Source organism: Drosophila nasuta, chromosome X, assembly GCF_023558535.2.
Source record: "Drosophila nasuta strain 15112-1781.00 chromosome X, ASM2355853v1, whole genome shotgun sequence".
NCBI classification, from domain to species: domain Eukaryota; kingdom Metazoa; phylum Arthropoda; class Insecta; order Diptera; family Drosophilidae; genus Drosophila; species Drosophila nasuta.
This window is the reverse complement of record NC_083459.1, coordinates 9,099,469-9,113,974: the sequence shown is the minus strand read 5'-3', so window position 1 is coordinate 9,113,974 and position 14,506 is coordinate 9,099,469. Positions and strand designations below refer to the sequence as shown.

Below are 14,506 nucleotides of genomic sequence, written 5' to 3'. Positions count from 1 at the left end.
ATGGAACTTAAATGAAAATGCCACAAATTAGCTGCTGATTATCCTGCTATGCACCATTTGAAGCTGTGGCGCACGAGCAATTAAAATTGCACAATTAAATCTCCTATGCAGCTGGCGATCTGCGCCTTTTCTTTAAGTATGTAGCAAGTGCTTGAGTGTAGTTGAGTGATTCAAGCGGATGTGGGCAAAAGAAGATGATATTTTGTTTTGACAAGTGCGCACAAGAAGCATTGTGGATTTGTAATATTTTGTGAGTAGTTAATGCCTGTTCGCTGCCACCAAATGTGCTCAATGCTCGACTCAGTGTTTATGGTATGCACAAATTGTCGTCATTTACCAGTGACGATGAGTTAATTGCTTTAACAGCAGAAGATCATCATCATCATCATCGTCATTGGCATGGGGGAAGTTGAGCTACAAAACAGAACACTTCGAAAACTGACCACAAAGGTTGTTGTCAGTCGCTGCTCAGTCGCAGTCGCAGTTGCAGTCGCAGTCAGAGAAGGTCGACATCGAGATGGATATTAATATTAAGAGCAATAATCTACCGCTCGACCAGTTGCCATCGTATTATTTCTCAGCGTTTGGTAACGTTGAAAATACCGAAGATAATGTTAGCGGAATCAGCGGAGATTCTCAAGATTCGTTCACTGGCAATTCTCGAAGCCGTGTTCCAGCTGCCCCCAGACAAAAGATTAATGCCCGTGAGCGCTATCGCACCTTTAAGTAAGTATAAACAACATGCAACAAAACAACTTACTTACGAATATTTTTGTGGTTGTTGTACATTTTAAGTGTGAATGCAGCTTACGAAGCGTTGCGTGGCTTGATTCCCACAGAGCCCGTCAATCGCAAATTGTCGAAAATTGAAATCATCCGCTTGGCCAGCAGCTACATCACACATTTGCGCAACATTTTACATGCAGGTAAATTACAACACAATTTTCGTTGTCTACAGCAGCAATTTGTTAATGTAATTTCCAACTTCTTACAGGCACAGATCGACAACCTTGTTTGGCACACAAATGGGAAAATAATATGGAATGCGTAGACAATGAGAGTCGCTTTATAGAACGTGTTAGCATATGCACATTTTGTTTAAGGCCTCGACTTGCACTATCTAAATAACATTTATCGATAAAAACAAAATTTTAAATTTCGATACATCTTGCAATTGTCGGTTATGTTTTGCGCCATTGTTAAGCGCCATCTGTGTGTCATTTTAATAACATTTAAACTCAACTGTTGTGGAGCAGCGGTGCGCCGCGCAGCTAATGTGCTAACCACAGCGGCAACATGTATGTTTAATCACTTATAAATTATTATTAATAGTATATCCTTAGAAAAATATGTTTAAATTGTTTGTAGTGAAGTAAATGAATATATAGAATGTATTTTGAGTTTTTAATTTTTTAAAATACTGATTTGCGAGAAGTGTGTACACACTTTTTGCTGGTCCAATGTGGCTCTATGCATAGTACGGTCACTCTATTATTGTTGCTTGGTTTTGTGGCCGCGGGTTTATTTTAATTGTGTGAGCGTGCGAAAATTCTTTGCTTTTTGATTTGAATTAAAATATATAAACTAATATGGGCGATTTACTGAAAGTATGTACCTTATGCAATACACTTGAACATAATGTCCACTAATAGCAATTATATGCATGTTTTCCAGAACTCGGAGATGCTTAAAAAAGCTGGGATTCAACAACTCTAATCAATGGATCATTTACGATGAACAATTTGAAAAGTTTTTTTAGCTTCTTGTCCGAGAATATTACGGATCGCAACATACTCACAGAGCAAGAATGCCTGGAGGCGAGTGAAATGCAACAAAGAGGCGACTGGTTGCACTCAGAAGAGGAGCGCCAATTGAAGTTGCAGCAACTGGAGTCTGAGAATCCGGGTTTATTGAAATATGGAGCAGCAGATGTGGAAGCGCTGGTTGCCGAGATCGCTGTAATTGAGGAAGCCAGCAATGACTATTCAGCATTACTCGGCGATATGCAGTAAGCATTAAAGAACGAAATTTCTGTGCAACTTTCAACACATTTCTGTTCTGTTCTTAAAGGGACACAAAACAGGATCTTGTTAATCACTTGAGAGATCTAGAGTGCACCCATTTGGCCCTGCAGAATTCTTGTGGCGAAATTCTCAACAACTGTCTGGCCAAGGGGCGACAACTCGAAGAGCTGCAGCGTGAGAATGCCCAGCTAAGTGACGAGGCCAAGAAAGCGTTTACCACACCTCAGATGCCGCCGTTGTTCATGCATCAGCAGCCCTTGGAGCAGTATTGCCTCAAGCACAGCTCATTCCAACAGTACTTCACCCTTTTCATGAAGGATAACTTCAAAATACGCGAGTATACGGATTTCGAGCGAGATGGCGAGCGAAGCATGCAAAACACTATCTTAACGCTGGAGAATCTTCAAAATTCGTAAGTCCTGAGACTAAATATGTCGATAAGTGCAACTGCTCACATCTAGGTTCATTGCAATTCTAAGAGAATTGCAAAAAACAGTATATAAATGCATTAACTTAAATGCATTGCATCTTTCGTATTATTGCATCGGTTTTGTGACATCAGATTGTTAATTTTCAATATTATGTGATCGTTGGAAATGTTTGCATACGTTTTAAGTAAAATACAGTGGAATGTCGATAAGTGCTACTCATTTAGTAAGATAGTTACGCATAGAAGATCAATCAAGTCCTATCAATGTATGAAAATCGCAAAATGATAATTTACTTCAATTCTTTCAACTGAAATGCATTGCATATACATATTTGCGAATTTCGAACTGCTACATAATTCTAGGTTTTAATTTCTATATTACCAGACAACAGTTTTCTTTTAGAATTTTTCTCTTCCTTTGAAAATGATCAGTTTCATGCCCAACAGTTGTGTTAAGAAGTTCTAATTTTATTTACAATATTATTTCATTACCAGAGTTGTAAGCCTTTAGCAGAACTTACTATTATATTCTAATCTTTTCTATAGATGAACAACTATTGAAGATATAGCTTTTCTTTGCCCTTCGGGTTTTCTTACTTCCAAGCTATTAGCAGTTTAGTTTATTGTTCAAATATTTTCGTGGTTTAGAATTCGAGTAATATATGTAAGTTTTTCTATGATTTTTAATTTCGTTTACAACGAAAGAGATTCTGGATTTAAAAGTCTTCTTCACAGTAGCTTAAGGAAAATAAATATTCTTTGGTGGTTATTAGAGCGTTTTCTCAACGTTATTGGAATCCATTTTACCAGTGTTTTTCTCTGTGTCAATGTTCGCCTGCTAATTCCCTGAAGTTTGTCTACAATCCGTTTTGTTACTTATGTACATTAAAATTGCCAACTACTTGTAGATGTCATCAATAATATTTTGCCACCTTCGCATTTTGGTATTTCGATCAATTAAATTCACATTTCGAACTTGCAGCCTTCAACATTTCTCGATTGCATACATTAAGGAGAAAGCGAAAGCAAAGGCCACCCAAGCAATGATCGATCACCTCGATTTGAACAAAATTCACTGCATTAGCCTGGTGGACATGGCGCGTGAGACGCACGACTTGCAAATGCTAAACGAGAACCATCTGAAGAACACCAACGAAATGCTGCTAAACGATCTCACCTTCCATGTGCATCAGCACGTTCAGCATCACATCGAACTTGTGCTCTACGAAAATTCAATACAGAAGCGAGAGCGAGCGCTGCAGCGCCGTGAAAATGTTAAACAAGCACAAGATCTCTTTTCGGATGTACTCTCGCATGCCGAACTCGTTTGGATAGCAATCCAATTGGACTTGGAAAAGAAAAGGAACTGCATCGACAGGTCCATTCAGCTGGATAGCCAGGCACAGGCGTGCTGTCAACGTGTGCAAACAATGCGCACTTTAAATACCAGTTTCAAAGGCATCGCGCCACAGTTTTTGTATCAACTCGCCAGTCAATTGTCGGCACACCTTGGTCAAAATGTCCGCTTCAATGAGGCGAAAACTTGCCTCTACGAGTACGAGAAGTTTGGCCGCCTTTTGGCTTATGCACTCCAAAGTATGTTGGCTAAAAAGTCACAATTGTATATACGCGAGCAGCTGGCTGATCTGTAAGTAAACTCTTTTGCAAATTTTCCAATTTCTATCATTGATATACACATATGATTTTATAGTACACACTTGGAGCAATCACTTCGGCCTTTTGTTTTCGATTCGCCAATCGAACAGCCCTTGTTTGAGAACGTTGAACACTTGTGTAGCATGTTCGATGCCATTCGGCAGATGCAGCATTTCGAAGAGTCCATAAATCATATGAGAACTCAATTCAAGGAATCAATAATAGATCGTATGGTAAGCGCTTATAATAAGTCCATTCAATTGGCCATTTATCATGTGGAAACATTGTCACACAGGAAAAAGAGAAACTTTGGCGATACAGTCAGCTTTTGTGGATATGGTTTCTGACAGAGCCGCAACGCATGCAACATGCAATTGATGAGGTTAAGAAGTGCTCCGCTAATATTCCAGCGCTCACTAGCAATATGTTCCGTCATGGAGGCGGTCTGCAACGGAAATGAATCGACTTCTTAAAACTTAAATTATACCAATTTTTTTTTGATAATGTAATTACAACTGAAACTTCTTTAATTCGATGTTATTATATATTTGAATACAATTCGATTTGCTGTTAAATAGTTGATAGTCATGAGGAAATATTTAGAGTTAGAGTGAAGAGCAACAAAGAATTTCTTCCTCGCTCTACTGTATATTGTTTATATTATAAGATAAAGATAAATTAAGAAGTGGAATTTATACTTTATGCAATCGGAGATTCACAATTTACTGTCCCAGAAGGTACGAAAATCAAAGGCTAAGAATTAAGTATAGAATAAGTCTATTAAAAACAAAAAATTTACCTATTTATTATGTATGAATCAGTTTTCCAGTTTTCACGAATGATGATATCGTCATTTTCACCATGTTTGTTATTTGGATTGCAAGCCAATTGTTTTCGCAAGCACGACCCCAAGTGACCATGAGGCAAATTTAAAGGCGCAATTGAAAGATAATAATAAAAAAAAAAAAAAAAAAATGGTTCGGACAACAAAAGACTTTCGTGCCTTTGACATTTTAAATAAACACAATGACCATTTGCTTGGCTCCGCAACTTAGCCCCAAAATTCAAAATTCATCGACTTCAACTCAGCGATTCAGTGAGTGAGTATTATAAATTAAATGTCTATTCAGTTAGGTATGATTAATATAGCAATAGTTAGTCTGTCCGCTTGTCCTATATTTTATGGACTTAAAAGATTGCAATTAGAGATAAAGAATTAATGCAACTGAATTTTGAAACTCTAAATATATTCCCCGTTCTATTGAAACATATAAAACAAATAAATTCAAAGATTTTGCCGCTTTTCTTTTGAGGGAAAGTGACAAGTGTCTGCTTAGGTCTTGAATATGTTAGATCACTTTTCCAAGTTCACGATTTCAATGGGGAAACGATACACATGCACACACACATAAGTTGTTAATTTCCCGGTACACGAATTCATGTTTGCGCTCGACTTTTCATTTGAGAGGTAAGTGGGCAACAAATCCAAATCATTAGAGTCAATAGTGAAAGCACTTAGGATTACGCACTCTCAGTCGCAGTCGCACACGCTCGTGCCACAAAATTGTCCACGCTGCCCTTGCTCTTCAAATCGGACATTGACCCAAACCCAAGCTGCACTCATCAAACGACGCGTCGGTGTAACGGTGTTAAGGCAAGTATTGTCTGTATATGTATGTGTGCACTTCGGTACTATAATATGTTACTTATATGGGAGTACGTGACTGTCAGTCGGGAGTAACAAAGGGTTTCGACGAGACACGTTGTAAAGCTTTAGAAAATTTGATGAATATATGTACAAAATATCCTGGACATTATGTTGACCAATTGGAATTGACTTACTGAAAGAAGGAAACTTCAAATATATGATCTAATTATAAAAGATTTAATTTAATGAATATCAACATTTAGTATAACACATAAGAGTTGCTAACATTTTTAAGACAATCGCACACTTTAGTATAATTTATGAAATAAATTTCATTTTTCAATTTAAGATTTTAATATTTTCCAAGCACAGTCATCGGGTATTCCACAGTCGAGCTTATTCAACTTTCATTTGCCAATTTTAGCATCATTTGCTAAAACGATTATTAAACGAGTGAAATGGTTAAAGTTAAACACATTCAATTAATTTGTTTAGTGAAGCCAATAAACCGATTTTATTCGTCATCTGATAACAGTTTGGAAAACAATTTAAGCATAACGGTTCTTACGATGATGACCATTCATCTTCGGTCTTTGAAACATGTTCGTGTATTTGTCCAGATTTTATATATTTAAACACAACTTGTTAAAAAAATGTTTTCTGGCAAAACATGGGATAGTAAGAAAACATTAATTAATTAAAAACAAAACGATTAAAATATAATTATCGAATTCATACTTTGATTCTTCTCATTTAAAAGGTGCAGTTAAAGTTTTTAGCTGCTTTGCTGCTGCACTGAAAAAAAAGATAACTAGCTTTTTGTGAACCGAAATAAAACCGGTTTTGAGATACCAAACCGGGAATCGTCACGCAACCGATATAAAAAGATTTTGTGTAACCGGTAACCGAAAACCGAAAACTGAAAAGATGAACGTAACCGAATCAAATAATGAAACTGATATGCAGTTAGTTTCTTGTCTTTTACAGAATTAGCACAGAGTCGTCTCTGTGTAGTCGACTAAGCTAGCATTTTATATGTATATTATATCTTTAGTGGGAATAACCACAAATAGCAATTTGTTTATTATACTCGGCGACGAAACAATCGCTATCATTAATTTAATGCGAAATTTTTATGGCATGCATAAATTTTTGAAGTGAATTGACAATTTGATTTCAAGTAACATTTTGCAGAGGATTACAAAGTTAATTCATTTAAATATAAGCAAAAATTCTGCAGTGTAGTGACTAAAATGAATGAATCATTTCATTTTATTGACTCCGCATAATTATAATTATTATTATTATTATAATCCACACACACAGATAATGCAAAATATCGAAATGGGATATAAAAGAAAGGTGGAATACAAGAGAAAGATATGTAGTTGTTTAAGTAACTACGAACAAACAAGCAAATGGCTTGACAAAATATTTGAAATTCACTTCGCGCCGCAGTTTGGCAGCCGTTGATTTTTCGATGACAGCATTTAATGGTTATTATGTAAACGTTTCTGTGTTGTTGTTGTTGTTGTGGTTGTTGTTGCTGTTGTGGTTTATAGTAGTGTGATGGGCGACCGTCAGCTGCAGTGCGGTGCCATAACAAAGGTCAAACACAACCAACCAACCAACCAACCAGCCAACCAACCTACAGCGACGTCCTAAAACCGACAGTATTACAAACCATAAGACTTCATTGAGTTGAGTTCCGGCCAAGCCCAAAAATGTACATACACATACTTACATATGGATGTATATGCATATGTGTATATCTACATATATGTATATGATTATATTAAATACCCATTTCATGTTGCTCTTTCTTTTTGCTGTATTTTTCGCCCTCAAAACTCCCTGTGAAACCTCTTTGGGCGCAGCTTGTTAAGCTACCATCTTAAAAACTAAACAAAAAAAAAAATAAACAAATATTACAAAATTGTAATTCATCAAATAGTGTCATTAAAAATTGTAATAGATTTCCATTTTTTTTTTGATTAGCTATTATTATCGTTATTATTAGTTATAAATATCGTTCTTAGTTATACTATAGAGTAATCATGGATTTTCATTTCAGTATTTAAGTAGTTGTTAATATAGTTCTTAGTAAAAAAAATGTGATTTATTAATTTACAAAACTTTTAAAATATCAGTTATCTATTGACGAACAATGAACACCTCATTTACGAAATGCTTATTAATTTGTTTTTATTCTATATGTGTAACATATAATATAAATTGTAGATTTACAAATAAAATCAGAATCTTCTTTTTCGTGTTTAAATTGTTGACATTATTGCTATGATATCATATCCATTCCTTTGTCAATCTCGTTTGGTGGAATCGAATTAACATAGTAACACTTTCGCTTATAGTATAAACAGCAAGTTGATGTATGTGCTTAATCTGCATGCGGCAATGAAATCAAAGTAATCACACAAACACACCATGCTAAAAGCATTCCAACACTCACAGAACACTCTCACTTAACAGCGGCTTACTTGAAATGTGACTAATGCTTCTCTGTTATTAACAGAGCTGTTAACTTCGTTGTCTCTGCTTTGCGGCTGCGCAACGTGAAGAAAACTTGTAGTTGCCTTATTGGTGTAATGGTATAGGTATTGGTGTATTGGTGTTGATGTTGATGTTGGTGATGGTGATGGTGTGGTGTGGTGGCCCCTCTCAGCAACACTGGGCAAATTTGTTGGCTGGCTACGCTTGTTGGCCATAAGTCGAATTTAGTGCAACGGCAACTCTTGAACGGTACTGTTGGCTTGCGGAGTTTGGTTTTCACACACTGAATGTTAGTTGTTGTTAGCAGTTTGTTGTTTTTTTTTTCTGTTTTCTGATTTTTTTTGGTTTTTATCACGAAACCCAATCGTAAATAAAACTCTTTTCGGATATTTAATTATACTATTTGCTTGCAATTGATTTGTTTAGTTTTAGTTGTTTGGCTTTTTTTTTTGTACAATTTTTTTTTTGTTTTGCCAATTGCGTGTGTAAAAATAAGATCATAAGAAAATAACAAATTGCGAAAATGTATTTGGAAAATTGAATGTGAAGAATAGTGGTAAAAGCCCAACAAACGCGCCCAGCTTGCAGCTGAAAGTGAAAAGCTAAATGCGCAGACGTGTAACAGTTTTTGGATTTTGGATCTGGTTTTGTTTTTGGTCTTGGGTTTTGGTTTTGGTTTTGGTTTTGCTCATGCTGTTTTCTGGCCTGCCGAGCATAAAGCCAAGCAGTTTTGCACAAAGCCAACATGGATTGCATAAACTTTCTGCAGCAGCCACAAAAATACCAAAACACAAAAAACATATAACAAAATCAGATAAAAGTGTTTGTGGCCCACATTCAACATTAAGTTTTCCAAATATTTTTCAAATAACTCAAAAAAAAAAATAAGACAACTGGAATAAAGAAATAACAAATATAAATATAAATACAAATGTCAATATTTTGTAGCCGCCAAATACGAAGGTAACCCGTTAGATACGTTTAACCGAATTACCAACAGCAGCGCCAATAATAAATAATTACAACAACAACACACAAAAATACCGACCGACGACAAGCGAGACGGCGAATTAAACTGCATACCTCAAGTACAACAACAACAACAACAACAACATCAGATACAACAACAAGTAGCCCCTAAAAGCATTGCCGCCAAAATGCTTCCGGTAAGTTGGAAAAGTGTTTTGCCACCAAAATGATTTCGTGTATTTTTTTTTTTTTTTTTGCTTTGTTGGATAGTAATTGGCACAGATCATTTGACCAATCGTAAACTGAAGGCTTTTATATACATATATATATCTTTTAACGGGTTGCTGTGACCCTCTTTCGTTTCCTGAGCATTGGATGCTTTTATAGTATGCATTATATAAGAGCGGGGCAGGATTTTGCAGTAAATCAGCCTTGAATTCAGTTGAGGCGAAAGTTGTTGCGACAACGCAACGCATCGCATCGCATCGCACATCAACCTGCCCAACAAATATCTCAAGGGCAGTGCAACAAAATACACTACTCGAAATTGAGCTGCTCTCAAGGAAGTCAATATTTCTACTTGACGATATTCGCTTGTTACTTTTGCATATCACAGTTTGTAGATCTCAGACAGCACAACCAAAAATACAATTTAAATGTTCTACAACCGGTTTGCATAAACCTGCATCTTCAGACAGAAACACACTCGAGTCTGATCATTTCGTTTTCATTTTGCATTAATTTGTCTGGTTTTAACTTGCAGTTATACTACCCAAAAATTCCGCTTCTTTATTGCATAATAAATAAGCAAGAACCGATCCGATCCGAACAGAAATCAGAAATCATCAAATTGTATTCATTTTCTAGTGAAATTAGCTAATCGAGCCGAGCTACCGCAACTTTCGCATATATAATTATGAAACAGATTTTCTTAGCTCTCGGTCTAAATTAGTATGACAAATAACTTTTGCTTTTATTTCTTTTCGTTTGTTTGTTGACAACTGTATTTGCCATCTTATATAACAACAAAAGCGAACAAATTTTCTCATCAATAGATAGATTTGCTCATTAACACCTGTTGAAAACTTTCAAACACGATTCGATTCCTCATCAAATTTAATTCGAACATTTTTTTTTTTTTTTTTATTTTGTTGTTGGTTGGTGTATTTATCGTGCATCTCACATGCGCACAGATGAAATGGCCAAGCAAAAGAAAATGTAAATAAATAATTGCCTGGCCATGTAGTAGAATACTATAGACGCCAAAAAAAGGCACTTAAAGTGTAAGTAATAGTATATTCGTATTTGAAACATGCAATGCATACTACAATCAAATAAATAAGCAATACTTTCTTCGCTGATTTTTTTCATCGCTTTTTCTGTGCCTAGCTGGGCAATTGGAGTTTTATTTTTGATCATTTTGCGTTGACGATTGGTTTCCACTTTTATTTTATTTTTTTTATGTAGTTTCTTTTACATCCGCTTTGTGCCCAAGCTTGGGTAGTAATATCATCTGTCTGACCAGATGCTGTTGACGTTCCCAACTACCATATTCACGCAATTTTAGCTGTCATGCAAATTTTCGTTTAAGCATTCACAGCAACAAAGTGATCATCATCACCGTTGGGCATTAAAATAATACAACACAACACAACCCAACACAAGACTGAAAAAAAAGAAGCAACAAAACTTGTTTGTACATTTATTTTTGGTATAGATTCACTTTCAGGTCTCTTTTTTTTTCGATAATATGCGCTAGTTCCAAAAATATGTTTTCGACTATATTCCGGCTTTTTAGGGGCGGGGGCGAAACAAGTTTATTGCGACAAGTGTAAAAGTCTGGGATAACTGCTCATCATAAGTTTGGCTTTAAAATATATGTGTGTGCGTGTGTGCGTGTGTTACGTGTTTTTACCTTTTGTTGTATGATGATGGTGACCATACATAATAATAACATTATCATTCCCATTCAATACGCACATCGTTTCTTTCTGTTCGTTGGTTTTTCGAATTGAAATGCTGTCGGTGGCGGAAGTGATGCACCCTCTCAAACGCGGTAGCGTCTCAAAAGCTGGCTCAAAAGCCTCTGCATCTCTTTTCGCTGCTGCTGCTGCTGCCTGAGGGCGTAAAAATTGCAAATGTAAAGCCAACAAACTTGACAACAAGCAACGAACGCCAACGTCTTCCATGGCATTCCTCTTATACTTATACTTCATATATTTATCATTTTTATAACACTTATTGTATTTGCCTGGGACCCGCCTGCAATTTTTTGTTCGTTATTTGCTTTGCTCCTCAGTCAGATTAGATTGTGACAAACCGGTCAATAAGAAGTGAATGCTGTGAAGAGATTACAACAACAACAGCGACAGCAGTAACTATATTTAAATTTAAGCACACGCGCTTCTGCTTTGCAGGTCATTTGGCAACATTTTTTTCCTCATTTTTTGGTTTTTGGCTATAAGCTGTGGGCACTTTAACTTACCGGTTTGCAACAGTTAAGCAACATTCCAGCAAAAACAAGCGTCAGCAAATCTATCAGAGCATCCATACTTAGCTTGTAATGAATCTGCAAGATACTTGTACACGGTCTCATTGAAAAAAAGCGAAACACAACAACAACAAAAAAAGATACATTGTTACATTACGTAGTAGAGGGAAGCAATACTCCACTCGTAATTGCAGCTTTTGATGTTGATACCGAGTATGAGTGTATCATAGTATATGTGTATGCATGGATGGAGGGCCATAAGGCACTCTGGTGCATAGTTCACATATACACACTCACACACACACGTGAATGATTCAATCCCAGTATTATTTGTGTTCCGCTTTGATTTTTCCATACAAATCATTAGCTCGCCTGCAAGCTAATGATGCTACCACTAACTACAATACTACAATACAGGTGTTGTTGCGAACTTGTTTCTTTTTTCAATCTTTTTTTTTGTTTTTGTGTTTGTTTTTGTTTATTTTTTGGTAGTCATCTACTTTGCAAAAAAATGTCCGGTCGTGTTTGAAAAAATATGTAATTCGAAGGGGAAACACAAAAAGATTGTAGTTTATTTACTTTATATATATAAAACAATCAACTAGTAAACTACTTTATATCAATATGCATTTAAGTGATGACTAACATCATTAAAATATAGTTATAATAAAGAAAGAATACAAGCGTCTTTCCAAAAATATATAATTCGAAGGGGAAACACAAACGGGTTATAGTTTCTTTTTTTTATAAATCTTGCAAAAAGAAAACTATGCCAATATAAATATTAGCGATGAGTAACAACCAAAATATAGTTATAATATAAATAAATGTTTCTTATCGAAAATATGTCATTCGAAAGGGAAACTCAAAAATATTGTTGTAAATTTTCATATATCCATAAAAAAAAACATTCAAATAGTAAATTACTTTATGCCATTATTAATATGAGCCATGAATTATATCATTAGAATAAAGTTATAATAAAAAAATCGATGGGAAAATATAAAAAGATTGTTGAATAGAAATTAGATTCAAATAGAAAAACTATTCCCTGCCAATATTAATTCTCGCGGTAACTAATATTATTAACATATAGTTATTATAATGAAAAAATACAAGCTTATTTTCAAAAATATGATATTCGAAAGAGAAATGCAAAAAGATTGTTGTGTATTTTGTGCATATATGTAATTTCTTCTAATTCACACTATTGCCCTTCGCTTGACATTTAAGTAGAATAATTACAAATAAAAACATTTCTTACTTAAGACATATTTTACGTTTGACGTTATCTAATGATCCTGAATGTTTCATAACTAATTCGCTCGTAAATAGAGAAATTCGCGTAAAACTTTTTTTGCATGCGAGTCTTGCGTTCACTCGAAAGTTTTAGTCAAGGCACGCACTTGCTTATCAAGATGGTCTATGCATAGAGAGAGACTCAGAGTGCGAGAGAGAGCTAGAGAGAGAAAAAGGGAGATAGGCACACATTGATATGTACGATATATAGTATATATATATATATATAGCATATGAAGTGTGAATACAAGTATCTCGTGAAGAATTTCGCTAATTTGTGAATGCATCATTATCTATGCGAATAAGACTTGGCGCAGAAATAACAATAACTCTGCTCAAGACGACCTTAGACGATTGTGAAGTTGACTCAAACTGAAGAGTTAGATGTTCATGAACTTTGTTGTTCAAAGTGCATAAAATATTGTCAATTTGAAAGACAAATCGATGTCATGATTATTTCTGAGCACATCGAGATCGATTAGCTCTTCAAGCAAAATGTAAAATATTGAGGATTTTTTCTATAAATAAATCGATTTAGCTAAAATTTGCTACTGCTTCAATGCATTGATTTTCTTCTAATCAGCAACATTTGTAGAGCTGTTATCAGTTTAAATATTGAAATCTAAAAAATTATTCGTGATATAAAGTAAATTGAAGGTATTCAAAATAAGTGTCTGAATCAATTCGAAATATTTTTACTTATGGACAAATATTTGCAAATATTTCAAACAAATTTGCGTGCGTCAAACACTCGATTTGTTTGCTCAAGTTAAATAAAATGTTCACATGGAAAAATAAAAAAAAGGTATTATTGTTGCATTCCTTTCGGAATGTGTCCCATTAATGAATGATCTTTAAATGTCTCAGCTGTCAGCATTAAATTCTGATTAAACTCACTGTATCACAATATTGGTAACTGTAAACGTGACGCATGCCCCCAGCTTCAGCCTGAAGGTCGACTTGTTTCGCAGCTCAAAGCACAAAACAGCAAACAAAATCACACATTTTTGTATACCTGGCAAGCGTCAATGATAAGAGAGCGTAATCATTATGTGACAAAGCTTGCGGCATTCCATCTGTCTGTCTGTCTTCGCTATTCATCAATTTAATCACCTCAAGCTCAAGGATTGAATTTTAAAATTAATAAATAATTTGTATATATGCATGCCATAGATGTTCAAGTATTTTTTTCAGTCGATTGGACTCCACTGTGGCTGTCTTGCTTGCATCAAGTTAATCAAAGTCAAAAGAAAACAAATTAAATTCCAGCTGAACTGACTCGCTCTCGTTGGCATTTAAACATGTCACTAAGCATGTGCTCCCTGTCTCGTTGTCTGTTATAGAAAAAACTAACAGCATCAGCAAGACTTGCAAAGCAAATCCTAAAACTTGAATAGACTATGAACATTTAATTAAAAGAATGAACTGAGTAATCATGCGAGTGATATATGAGCCTGCATTGGCAATAATAGAATAAT

At 35.2% G+C, this 14,506-nt stretch overlaps 3 protein-coding genes across 9 annotated transcripts in view; all 3 read left to right on the top strand.

Moving 5' to 3' along the window:
- Positions 1-489: 489 nt before the first annotated feature.
- Positions 490-1,243, top strand: LOC132797137 (basic helix-loop-helix transcription factor scleraxis). The gene is made up of 3 exons (XM_060808659.1): positions 490-726; positions 796-926; positions 995-1,243. Exons 1-3 carry the CDS (start codon positions 518-520, stop codon positions 1,126-1,128), a joined length of 474 nt encoding a protein of 157 aa, XP_060664642.1. The 5' UTR covers positions 490-517; the 3' UTR covers positions 1,129-1,243.
- Positions 1,244-1,376: 133 nt separating this feature from the next.
- LOC132796527 (augmin complex subunit dgt3) lies at positions 1,377-4,668 on the top strand. Its single transcript, XM_060807727.1, is given in 8 exon segments — positions 1,377-1,607; positions 1,675-1,686; positions 1,688-1,747; positions 1,749-2,008; positions 2,071-2,436; positions 3,437-4,102; positions 4,166-4,343; positions 4,406-4,668. Coding segments are annotated over 8 exon segments (1,725 nt in total). The 5' UTR covers positions 1,377-1,589; the 3' UTR covers positions 4,571-4,668.
- Positions 4,669-8,455: 3,787 nt separating this feature from the next.
- Positions 8,456-14,506, top strand: part of LOC132797231 (mucin-2) — a 39,566-nt gene continuing 33,515 nt past the window's right edge. For 6 of the 7 annotated variants that reach the window (XM_060808843.1, XM_060808838.1, XM_060808842.1 and 3 more), the window contains exons 1-2: positions 8,468-8,558; positions 9,218-9,435. In XM_060808843.1, coding sequence (XP_060664826.1) covers positions 9,427-9,435 — 9 coding nt within the window. In that variant the 5' untranslated portion in view covers positions 8,468-8,558; positions 9,218-9,426. Of the gene's footprint in view, positions 8,559-9,217; positions 9,436-14,506 lie in introns of all 7 variants that reach the window. The other variant, XM_060808836.1, reaches the window with a different exon arrangement.